The sequence below is a fragment of the Amborella trichopoda genome, chromosome 7 (assembly GCF_054954075.1).
Source record: "Amborella trichopoda isolate Santa Cruz 75 chromosome 7, AtrichopodaSantaCruz75HAP2 v2.0, whole genome shotgun sequence".
Taxonomy (NCBI): domain Eukaryota; kingdom Viridiplantae; phylum Streptophyta; class Magnoliopsida; order Amborellales; family Amborellaceae; genus Amborella; species Amborella trichopoda.
Genome location: NC_142342.1, coordinates 16565678 through 16578303, shown reverse-complemented (window position 1 = coordinate 16578303; position 12626 = coordinate 16565678). Strand labels below are relative to the sequence as shown.

General features: G+C 39.4%; 1 protein-coding gene across 11 annotated transcripts in view; it reads left to right on the top strand.

Moving 5' to 3' along the window:
- The window catches only part of LOC18426039 (putative triglyceride lipase), a 95115-nt gene that overhangs the window by 58512 nt on the left and 23977 nt on the right, over nt 1–12626 (top strand). For all 11 annotated transcript variants that reach the window (XR_016059622.1, XR_016059625.1, XR_016059623.1 and 8 more), the window contains one exon: nt 11168–11249. Coding sequence is in view for 1 of the 11 variants with exons in the window: in XM_011622051.3 (XP_011620353.2) it covers nt 11168–11249 (82 nt within the window). In the remaining 10 variants the exon portion in view is untranslated. The remainder of the gene's footprint in view (nt 1–11167; nt 11250–12626) is intronic.

Sequence of the window (12626 nt, the reverse complement as noted above, 5' to 3'; positions counted from 1 at the left end):
TTATCTTGAAGAGAATCAGAAAGAGAGAAAATTTAGATAATTTGGTTTTCCTTGACTGCTTCTTATTGAATGAGTCACGTGTGAAAGTTATATGAGTATATGCAAGCTTGATTAATTGAAATGGAAATGGAGATGTCATGCTTATGGCTGTTAGAGGTATCAGCAAATGGGTTGGTAGGGAAAGGGGAGGATCCAACTTTAGACTTCAGCATCTATGTGCTGGGTGAATAGATTGCCACCATGCGGACAGTTTTGCTACTTTGATGGCCAGTGGCTTAAAGATATGGAGGTTTTATGGAACTAACTGTAACCTTAAAGGGAACCAGTTCTGTCTTTCATCAGTACTTGGAGGAAAATTAGAGAAGTGTTGAAATTTTTTATGGGCGAAGGATGAATGACTGAGGATGTTCAAAGGTTGTTTTTCCTGTAACCGTTTGATGAAGAACACATTTTCTATTGTCGCTGCGCTGTAAAAGTTGTCCATGTCAAGGGGTCGTGGACCTTTGCTAATTTTTTCATTATTGTAGATAGGTGGAATGTTAACTTTTGAACACGATGTCATGAAGGTGTGCTGGTACCCATCTATGTATCATAACCATTCTTGTTGCCTTCATTCTAGATTCTCAATAGTTGAATGAACTGCCAAACTTTTACCCAACTGGTTAACATTCAAATCTCATTTGAGGGCTTGTGTTGCGTTGAGGTTGTTGCTGTTTGGCACATACTTACCAAGATGGGGATCGGGACCGGTTCCAGGAACAGATTGGGAGGGAGGGATTGTGAAAGGTTAGAAGGTCTCTAGGTTTGGGATCACTGTCTGTACATCCCAAATTTTAGGGTTTGAGATCCCAATATGTTGGGGAGCTCTATCCCAGCTTCTAAGGATTGAATGATAAGTGTTACAGATCTGAGCTCCATCCGGTTATAAAATCGAGGTCCTCGAGTGCTATGTTGGAAGCACAGGTCATATAATGTTATATATATACTTCCTAACTTTTAGAAAATTTGAAATTTTATTAAAAATATAAGAAATTCGTTTATTTTAAAAATAATTTAATATTTTTGTACTCCTTTGCATGCAGTTATATGTAATGTATTAATAGTCATTGTCATCCTTCTTTGCTGAATAAAAAGTATTGTTTTAAGTTAGAGCTCAAGGCAACTGATGACCTATTAAAAAGCCTAGAAAGGACAGTCACCATTGGAAATTATGTCTATGAACAAAAAGCTAAAGATTTCATGTTGGATCTTAGTTGTCAAAAAGTCCAACCCTGATTTAGCAACAAGCTGAAAGTAGGAGTATGTAACCCGGGCAAGTGTGTACTGATTAAAATTTTTCTTCTTTTCTTTTATTTTCACCACCCAAATTACATATAAGAGTCCAAATACATTATAAGAAATAATAAAAACACAAAAGAAACACAATGATTCTCTCTTGTTGTCACTTTAACAATTCTTTATTACACAAACAAAATTGCATAAACTTGATCTTGGGATCATGAAACACATAATACTCATGGGAACAAGAAAAGAAAAGATAAGATTGCAAACCATAAAGAAGATTGCCAGAAGATTACCTCCTCCAATGGCGCACAGGATCAATGGTTTATCTCATATCCTTGAAGTATGGGAGAGCCTTGGCTACAACCCTTAACCAAATTAGAGAACAATGGTGGAACATGCAACATGAACTAGGTTAGGCCTCAATGCCTTGGGATATGGGGCGTGCCCCTCCCTTGGACTAGGTGGGGCATGCTCCCTGTTTTCTTCTCAATATTTTGTAAGGGAGAGAAATAGGCTAGAGAGATCAAGAGTGAGATGAGAGAGGGTGGCGTGCCACTCATAGGGGATAGAGAGTGAGATTAGAGGTGTAGAGAACGTGTAGAGATCTTGCCTCTATTTATAGACTTTCTCTAGGGTTAGGGTTTCTTTGGGTTAGCCACCTTTATGGAGATTAGATCCAGACCATTGATCATAAAAGACCTATGGGGTGAGAGATCTGAGTCTTACAATCCTTAGATCAGCTATCATGATTCAAAAGAAGGTGCTAGAACCTTATCCTTCAACTTCCTTAATCTAATCCCATCAAATAATAAAATTATGAAAAATGTATCATACTTTCCTATCTCTTGTATATGATACATGCTTTATTTGAATATTCAAACTTCTTAAATATTAAAACTTTCAGTTGTTCTTAACTTTCTTGAATGCCTTGATTTACAAGGCAGAGATCCCCGTTGGGGTGTGCCTCTCATGGGGCCCCCATGCGGGCCCCACATACGCCATACTCCCCATGTGGTATCATGGTGGGCCCCCATATTATAAATGAATTATAAAAAAAATTCACTTATTTTTAGAAACGATTTATTATTTTTTTTTTCTCTCTAAATATTTAAAATACTAAAATTTAAATTTCTCTTTATTTATAAATCCATTTTGTGAAAATAAAATATCTAGAGACATAAAATACAAACTATCAATCTAAAAATCATTTAACATCAAAATAATTAATTCTGAATAATTTTGATGGGAATCGAATCTAACTAGGTCAAGGAATTATAAAATTCTTAGCGCACTCCATCTTTTATTGCGGACTATAATCCATACTCACTTTCTCAAACTAACCCAACAGTTCCCATGACCCACAAACCATCACAGGGGTTTATGATTGGGCTATCAAAGTCAGCCAATAGGTGAGAGGACATAATCACAATCTATTGATTACAGGCTTTCCCCTAGAGACAAGTCCAAGGTCACTGAAACCTGGTGCAATCACAGCTCTATGGTGCACATGGGTAATCTCTCGCACATGTACATATATCACCCTCAATGTTGATTCGCTTTCTCATACGACTATCATATATACATGTCGTGTGATGGTTCAATGATGAGGCTTTGGCCCTCATCTTTACAGGCGTACCATTATACATAAGGATCGCATAGTCCCTTGGCTCACTGCCCTGGGCAACTTCAACCTCATCAGGGAATGTCCCTGCTGACCCTCATTGGTTGTGCACTAAGCCTAGGTAATTAAGGGTTTTTCGACTCAATTGGCCTAGCACGTTAAGCTCATTTTTAGTATCGGCAAATAGCATTTGCCTATCTTGGTCTCTCTGGGCCATAATCTCTCGGTCCCTCTAGACCACAATCTCTTGGTCCCTCTAGACCATACTATCTTGGTCCCTCTGGACCATATTCTCTTGGTCCCTCTGGATTATACTCTCTTAGTACCTCTGGACCATACTCCCACTCGAGTTCTTTGTTCCACTATATCATATGTTGATGACATGCTCTCATAAGGCGTTTAATGACCACATAAATCAAACAAACTCCCCGTAAGGATGGGGTTCAAACTCCAGAACTACAGTTTCATAGTTCAAGAATGCTTAGCCCAAGGAGTGTTGTTTTTCTAGAAATGAGTATAGTTTTTATTGCATTTTTATCATTTATTCAATGATGAAGGTCCTCTAGTCTATCAATGGAATCTTCCTTTCCTGCCACTATTGTAAGGATAGTTATAGGGCTTGCCATCTCCTATAGTTGTGGGATGTATGAACCTTATTTTCAGGGAGTTTCAAACTATAATGGGGCTGCAAGCCTCATGATGACTCTCTCTCTCTCTCTCTCTCTTGAAAATATTTGATTAAACACAAGATCAAGATGAATTGAAAAAAGAAGTAAACTTTCCTAGATACTGGACAACAAATCTAAAGATTCTAGTCATTCCTTGCCTAAGAAAGCTCAAATTGACTATTAACACTCTGATAAAGTGTAATAACAGATGTACATGCAAGTACTCAGTGTGCGTGGTTTTTTTTTTTTATGATAAAATTTGTTATACACATGGTGAAAATTCACTTTATCCTTACTAAATTATGTGACACAAAATGAAACCAAAATAGACAATATTTTATTTTTATTGTTTTATTTGTAGTTTTCAAGAAAACATCTTCTCATGCAAGGATTAGTTATTTGGAGAGAGAAAAAAAAAAAACTCCTTGGGGAAAATCCATGTCTTTATCCTGAGCATGCAATAATTAAAATATACAAAATCAAATTGTGGATAGAAAAATAAATTAGATGAAACCTAGTTACTTAGGGCTTTAATTGGGAACCTAATTATCGATTCTTTTAGGGAAAATTACATATATATCCGTTATACTTTGCGTTATTACGGATATACCAAATAGTTTCCGGTATACATGTATGTCCATTTTTTACCATTTATAATGCAATTTTTAAAAAAAGACGACTTTACCCTTTTTCGGATGTTGAACATCCGAAAATAGGCTGAAAGTGTAACGTTCACATTTCCATTTTTGGGTGTTGAACATTCGAATTGAAGGGTTTTTCGGATGTTCAACATCCGAAAATAGCCCGAAAGTTAAACGTTCACATTCCGATTTTTCACATTTCACAGTCACATTTTTGGATGTTGAACATCCGAAAATGTGTTATTTTCCGATGTCCAACATCCGAAACCATCTTCGAATGTTAAACATCCGAAAATGTCATATTTTCAGATGTTTAACACCCGAAAATGTCATATTTTCGGATGTTCAACACCCGAAAATGGACATATGAACTTTTGGCCTATTTTTGGATGTTGAACATCCGAAAAAGTAAAAAAAAGTATTATGTAATGTTCGGATGTTCAATATCCTAAAAAGGGTATGTATGTAATTTTCGGATGTTCAACATCCAAAAAAGGGAAAAGTTGTCTTTTTAAAAAAATTACGTTATAAAAGGTAAAAAACGGACATACGTGTAATAACGGAAACTATTTGGTACATCCGTAATAACGCAAAATATAACAGATATGTATGTAATTTTCTTATTCTTTTAACCGTGGAACCGAAATTATCAATTGATATTGCTGAAATAAGGTCTTATAGATAATATATAACTTATACGATTTATTTTCGTATGTAAATCTCAATAATTGAAGGTTTTCCAGATCTTAGTTCTAAAATTGGATTAAACGATCTCGATAAGATCTGGTTTTAAATTTCTTTTATATTTTATTTTAAGTGAAGGGACTTATGGGGTATTTTAAAAATGTTTTTACTTAAGTGGGGTTAGTTTTAGTCTTTTTTATAATATTGTAATAAAAAGACCTTGGGTGTTAAGGTTTTGAACACTTTTAAGGGCATGAGCGGTCCAAACAGGCTGTTAATAGTGCCAGAAAGCCTTAGCTAGGGTTTTGGGGTCACTATTTTGCGCAAGCAAAGTCAAATCCACACAAATCTTGCATGTTTTGATGGTTATTTAACTATTTTTTACCTCATTTCTCCTTTTTCATGCATCAAGATCCTTCTTGAAGCCTCGGAAGTGGCCAAGGCTTCCTGGATAGGGCCTATTACCCTAGACTTGATAGAAGAGTTGGAGGCAGGCGGATGGTAGTTTTGTTTCAGTGAGGGCAAGAATGGAGGGAAAGTGTTGGTGATTGAAGTGGCACATCGTATTGCGCTTATTGGGGGTGCCTAAGTCCCCAGACATTCTAGGTTAAGATTAGCAAGGGGAGGGATTGAGGTGGGAGACGTGTTTCATGGTGGATCTAGGATTGGCCCCTCCGAGGAGGCTGAGGCAAAAGGAAGGACAAGAAAAGAAGAGGGGTGGTCTGACCTATCCTAGTTTATATTGAAGGCAACGTTAAAGATCTCCCTTTTGCCTTTGCCATCTACCCTGGGCCTTGATTGAGCATCCACCTTAAGAAATGCATGGAAAGCACCTTCTGGCCGTCGTATTGGAAGCCCATCACTTTCAGAATCTGTTCGATGTCTCCCTTACCATATCTAGCCCATCGACAAAGCTGTGGAGTTTGCTGAGAGGGAAAGTGAAGAGCTTGACTCTTAAGGGGGGCTCGTAGAGGAGTTTTATGGGATGTATTAAGACGAGGGGGGAGGTTGTTATAGGAGGGGTTAGGGTGGCAGCCTTGTCCGGTTCTGGGCGTAAGGCAGGAAAGGGAGGGGGCCAAAGATGATGGATTGGGGGTTGGGTGAAATAAAGAATTGTGCGACGTAGGATGGTTTGGGATTGCTCCAAGTGATGCAGGGTTGTGGTAGTTGGTATTAATAATGGATGAAGGTTTTTTTTTTGGGGGGGGGGGGGGGGGGAGGGTGGAGGTCGGTAAGGGTTGGAGGGGAAAATGCTAAAGGTGAGGGGAGTATGGTAGTGAGAAGACAAAACTAGTGGAAAGGAGATTCCAGGGGTGGGAGGAAAGAAAGGTGGGGGAAGGTCTGGATGATATGCCAAATTGGGAAGGGGAATGGGAAACCACCAAAGGGGTTGGCAAAAGCGGGGAGGGGGAAAGAGGGGTGGAGCAGTTGGTTGAAATGGAAATGGAGGGAGAGGAAAGTATGGCGTAGGAGCAATGAGAAGGGGGCTCTGGAGGGGATACCAGAGTAAGGTTGGAAGTGGGACGGTTGCCGAGGGATAGGCAGGGTACTAAGGTGCCATTGGATAGGAGAGAGAACCAGGGGGAAGTAGATATGTGGTTGAAGAAATGGAGGAAGAGAGGGTCAGAGAGAAGCGGAAAGAGGGAGGAGAAGAGTTATGTATGTGAGGTGGAGGTGAGAAGGTGGGAGGGTTGGACACTGGGATAGTGGAAGGGCAAGGGTTGAAGGCATCGGATTGAGGAAGAGTTGTTGCTAGGGTTTTAGGGGAGGGGAAGGTTAACTAGAGGTGGTCTTCAAGGGTGTCCAATGAGTGTATTTAAGGGGTATGGCCCACGAGTGGTTGGGAGGAAGGGTGGACACTTCCATTGGAGGGTTGCCCCCAGTTCTTGGGGGTGGGGGGGGGGGGGGGTAGGTTCTTCTACTAGTTGATGGCCGACGTGGGGGAAGGGGGAATTTTTTCGCTTGAGTTGGGGGGAGTAGTCTTGGGATGATAGAGAAGCCAACACAAGGGACTCGATGGAGGTGCTAGTGAGGATCGGAGATGTCCGAGTACGAGTCAAAGAGGAGGATTCGAGGTGAGAGGCCTAAGACGATGGGGAGTGCAAAGTGAGGGTGTCACACCCTATAACACTAACATTCTTGAGATGTGATAGTCAACTCGTAAAGAACAAAACAATTTTTTTTGATTTCTAAGAATCTGTACATAGTCTACTCATAACTAATATTAACATGAAGGTCTAAATATATACATCAGTTGATAGGACAAAATTTACAATGGTGAATTTGAACAAAAGTTACAAAGGAAATTTAATCATGGCTACAATTCCTTTAAAGCCGGTCCCGCTGTGCATTCAAACTATGAGATTGCAATTACCCTGAAAAGAATGTACCATAGTTTGATGAGTGACTACTCAGTAAGTGACCATCATAACCCCTAAAAATCATGATCGAAAAATGTAATATTTTCTAAAAGAATATATGTTGAAACAATATGAGGAAAAACATGCTTGAAGAACAGTTTTAGATTCAGGAACACATAATTTAACATATTCCAAAAATTTGAATGCATATTGAAACACTATGAAGAAATGCATATGTAAATCCTTGCACAATTCAAAAGATTTTACAAAGCACGCTTCTGGCATCCCAAGTACGTCACCTATATACTCCATCAGCATCCTGATGGGTCCACTTAATCCCTATCGGCGTCTTGGATAGGTCCACTTAATTCCTGCAGGTCCACTCATACCTCACCGGCGTACCAGATAAGTCCACTTAATCCCTACCGGCATACTAGATAGGTCCACTTATACCGCACCGACGTACTAGATAGGTCCACTTATACCTCACCGGCGAACCGAATGAGTCCACTTATATACTAAAGTATCTCTGAAACTCTTAAACATCAGGAAGCCATAATATCATATATTCAAAATATCCTTGTAACATTTTGGGTAATAATTTCAGAAAGGTAGCAGTTTTGAGAGCCATTTTTGAAATATAACATGATAAACAATTTCTTTAGAAGAACTTTTATGGAAATCTAGAGTTAAATACTGAATTTTCAACTATCTAATATCTTTAACAATAAATGGATATTAAAAATTTATGGAAATACAAATAATCATTTTGCAGGAATACCTAAAACTTATAGTGTCTAATATCCACAGATGAAAATATTGCACAAATACAAATTTTGGTCACAAGAAAATAGGGTCACTTGCACATAGCACTTACAATATCTCAAATTCGTACTGATAGACGGAAATATAGAAATAGCCGTTTTTAAATAACTAATTTACAGGAAAATGAGATCACTTATGCATAAAACTTATAATATAAAAATGATGGACGGAATATCACAATTTTATTAAAAGCGGATTATTTTTCAGGGAAACGAGGTCACTTACACAAAACTTGGGCGAAGGTTCCGGTTTCTTGCCTCTGATCGGATATAGCCAAAGTGGGTTCAAATTATTTTCTTTCAAAACACGCATGGAGTTGTGATCCTCTGAGTGTTTATTTTTAGAGAGAGAGAGAGAGAGAGAGAGACTACATGCTAAAAACGAGGGAGAAAGCTCAGGTTGCTTGGGACGTTATCTAATATGCTATATAGAAAGTGAGAGGGTGATATCTCCTTTTAAAAAAAACAATGGGGTAACACCTCATGGACACCTCATGGACACCTCATGGTACATATGGGTAAACACCTCATGGACACCTCATGGTACATATGGGTAAACACCTTATGGACACCTCATGGTACATTTGTCTCAAATACACATGAAATATGAAGATGTTAGCATACACATCATCAAGCTGTGTCAAGGAGTCAACACAATGAATAACAACCTGCCACGTCAAGGCAAATTGATAAAGAAAAGAGTCCAAGTAAAAGGGGTGGATGCTCACACTTTATAAACAAAGTTAGAAACAAAAGATGGTGGTCTTAAGGTCCGCCCAAATAAAATTAGACCATCCAATATTTAACAAGTTGTGGCTTCCATTTTTATATTATTATTGTCATTATTATTATTATTATTATTATTATTATCATTATCATTATCATTATCATTATCATTATCATTATCATTATCATTATTATTATTATTATTATTATTATCATTATTATCATTATCATTATCATTATCATTATCATTATTATTCATTTTTAAAAAAATTTAGAGTCGTCACAAAGGGAGAATGGGGGAGGAGTGGAAGGCGGTAGGCAAATAAGAGTGGTTCACTCAGGAGGATCGAGATGGGGGCTGGGTGGATCAACAGAGGGATAGGGGACATGGGTCATGGGATGAGGGAGAGAGGGGAAGGGGACCTTAGGTGACGAGACAAAGGAGTAATGAATGGGGGTGGCAGTCACATAACGGGGTAGGAGGATAGTAGCATGTGGCAAAACATTGGAGGGGGATCACGTGGGCAGCGGAGGGAAGAGAGGAGAGTGAGAGGGAGTGATGGGATGGTATAAAGGGGGGGGGGCAGCAAAGAGATGGCTGGCAAATGGGGCGTGGCATCGCCCGATGTGGGGGGGGTAGGGTTGACGTCGCCTTAGTGAGAAGCCGAGGCAAGGGGAGGATGAGGAGGGATCAGAGCCCTCAGATTGTGAGGAGTAGGAGCCCTACTATGGCTCTTTTACGAAGTGGTAAGGATATAGTAAAAATCATAGTTTCCGGGATCTCTTCCCTTGCTTGGCGATCCCTTGCGAAACCTCGATTCTCTTGATCATGGAGCGAATCTCGTCTGAAAGTCAATTTAGTGTTCTCGGGATCTTGTTCCATCTTATAAGGAAACAGATTCCTTACAATTTAATTTCACGTTCTTGAACATTACAGGATCTAGTTCCCTAGTCTTATGGTTTGCGCTCCAAAGTGCATTGGGATCTAGATTCCAAAATAACGGGACACAAGTATCACCATATATGGTGTCCAGAACCCACCAATATGGGATCACTTTAAAGTTCCTTATTTATTTCCTAGAAGGATTAAACGTACATGTTATGGGTTAACAACGCCATGAGCTACATTTTAAAGCCACAGATCCTTATTACCTTCACGAGGAACTCGTGTTCTAAGAAAATGGAGCTCGCTCCCATAAAAGTTATTCCTTGCTCCATAATATTTTGGATCACTTTTAATAATGTGCTCCCTGAATTAATAAACTCAAAAAAATTCCCTTGGAAACTTCTCTTCTTACATATAGCATCTTGCACCTTCATAAAATAATTCTTGATCCTATGTAATAAAGAAGCTTGATCCCCATCACACATGGATCTCGATCCCGACCTTTGAGGCTGTACAGGCATCGATCCCTAACCCAAGGATCTTTAGTATAGCTTCGATCCGCCGATCCCACCCTCGATCCCGGAGTCATTCCGGTTCCCATACCCAACAACTAGGATATAGTGGGAACCCAGGACTTCGATGAGCATTTGGATGGATCACGTGGAAAGGAATTCAGAGGACTTCCAGTGGATGGAGATGAAACCCCTACAAGCTTCGTCATTGAGTCTAAAGGTGTTCGGGTCCCATGCGTAAAGAGGGACATTAGAGACCCTAAGCCAAATTTTTTGTTTCTTGGAAGCACCATGGTTCTGATTCCAACAAGCTAGAGCCAGGGAAGCTCCTCCGAGAGAAAGGGAGTTTCGCTTTGATGCCCTTAGAGCACTGTTTCTGTCGGGAAGGTGAAGAAAACGGCACAATTTCAGAATTTTCTGCAACAAAGATCTGGATCCTCCCATGTTTTCTTTCCCCATTTTTTAATGCCTCAGATGTCATCTCAATGGGGGTGGAAAAAACCTACCAAGGCGGAGAGAAGCTTCTATTTTGGGAGGAGAGCTGTTGTCAGGCGAGGGGGATGAGAATGGGACAAGAGATGGAGCTAATAGAGGGAGGGGAAGGATGAGTGGGTGCTTGCTAGGGATTGGGGGCTGTGAGATTGGGTGCTTGGGAGGAATTTGGGGCAGTGTGGGGGAGGAAGGTGGAGGGGCGAGGGGGTTTGAAGAGGTATACATGGGAGGGGATAGCTGGAAGAGCAATCATAGGGAGCCGCTGTCATGATCCTTAGTTTTTATCTACCATCTTAGGTTTCCTCAGTGTATTTTGTGTTTGGACTTTGTCAAGGGACCTAATAGAGTTGTATCATTCTTTATAAGTGTGTGAGAAGCCTAGTTTGGTTGCTGGAAATTGTATGTAATTGTCATTTTTTTTAATGTGACGTCCACGTAATAGAGTTCTGTTTCATGCTTTTACTTTCAGGTATGATGCCATTAGAGTTACAATGTACAACTTTGGTTCTCCTAGAGTTGGAAATAAAAGATTTGCCGAAATTTATAATGAGGTAATCTTCTTTTCAAGTACTAGTTAAATCCCTCATATTGTGAAATCCATGTTTATTTTGTTTTGTTTTGTAGCATCAATTTATACTTTATAGTTCAATGGAGCTCTGAGCAATCTTATGCAACTTTAAAATGGCAAACATGTTGCTTGACCTATTTATGCAGTAAATTATAAAATCATTACTTCTTCTGACGGTCAACATTTTTTTTATATGTGCTAATCTGCAGCCCTTGATTCTGAATCAACCATTCAATTTCACCTGTGTCGATAATATTTGTCATGCATGGAATTCTTTTATTCAATCGTAGCCTTATGTTTTTAAGAATCCTAAAGCATTTTATTGCATGGCTGAAACCGAGTGGTCCAAAGTAAATTATAATATGGGATTCTATATTTATCGCATCAACTCTATGCGCATACAAGTGATAACTGTCAGAAGCTATAGCGATGTGTGCAAAGCACATAAATTCAAAAACGTTTCACGACATTTATTACAAATACTGACAAGCCTACTTTACAGATGCTACTACATGCTCTTCTTTATATTCAATTACAACACTCCGTGAAATCAAAACAAAGATGATACCGTCGCGAAAAATGAAAAATGATGCCCAAGATCTTGTTGCTGCGACATTCTCATTGTGGCTTCGAAAGAAAAAACAAAAAAAACAAAATCAATAGAATGCGTGCCGCGATAGTTGCTCAGGATTACCTCATGGGATGTGGAACACCCCATATTGTATCTCCTATTGTTAATGACACATTGCCACTCAGACAAAAGTCCTTTCATGAACTCATTATGGGTATCTCTAAGAATCTCAACAAACTTACTGCATGTGACTCATGATTTCTACTCTTCTCTAGGGTTTCTCTCAGTCCTCTAAGGTCTTCTCATTCTCGTATTCATTCAGCCCTTGACAATCAATTTCTTCTCTTATCCTGTGCACCTCAAGGGATCCTCTGATCCTCTTCACACTTGCAGCAGCTTATCTCTAGCTCATAAGGAACGCCTTTCTCTATCTTGCATGCATAGTAGTTTCGCATACCTGGAACAGCTTGTAGATACCTTCCTTTACCTAGAATTTGTTAGAGACGACCTTTCAAATTGTTTTGAGTGCTTATGCACCTCACCTCTTTGTTGGCCTCTGGATGGCCATCTCCTTGTGAACTAGTGCTTGTGCACAATTTCATGTGCCAATTAGAGCCAGCCCATCACCATGAAGGCCACTGGCTGTTCACAGGACATCATTGTTTCTTAAGGTGTACCTCCATTTTTAGAGAGAGATGAGGGATATATTCATCTATCATTTCTCTCCCTTTGTTGGGTCATCCAATATTTGATTTGAAACTTTTTTAGAAGGCAAAATGGTTGAGTACA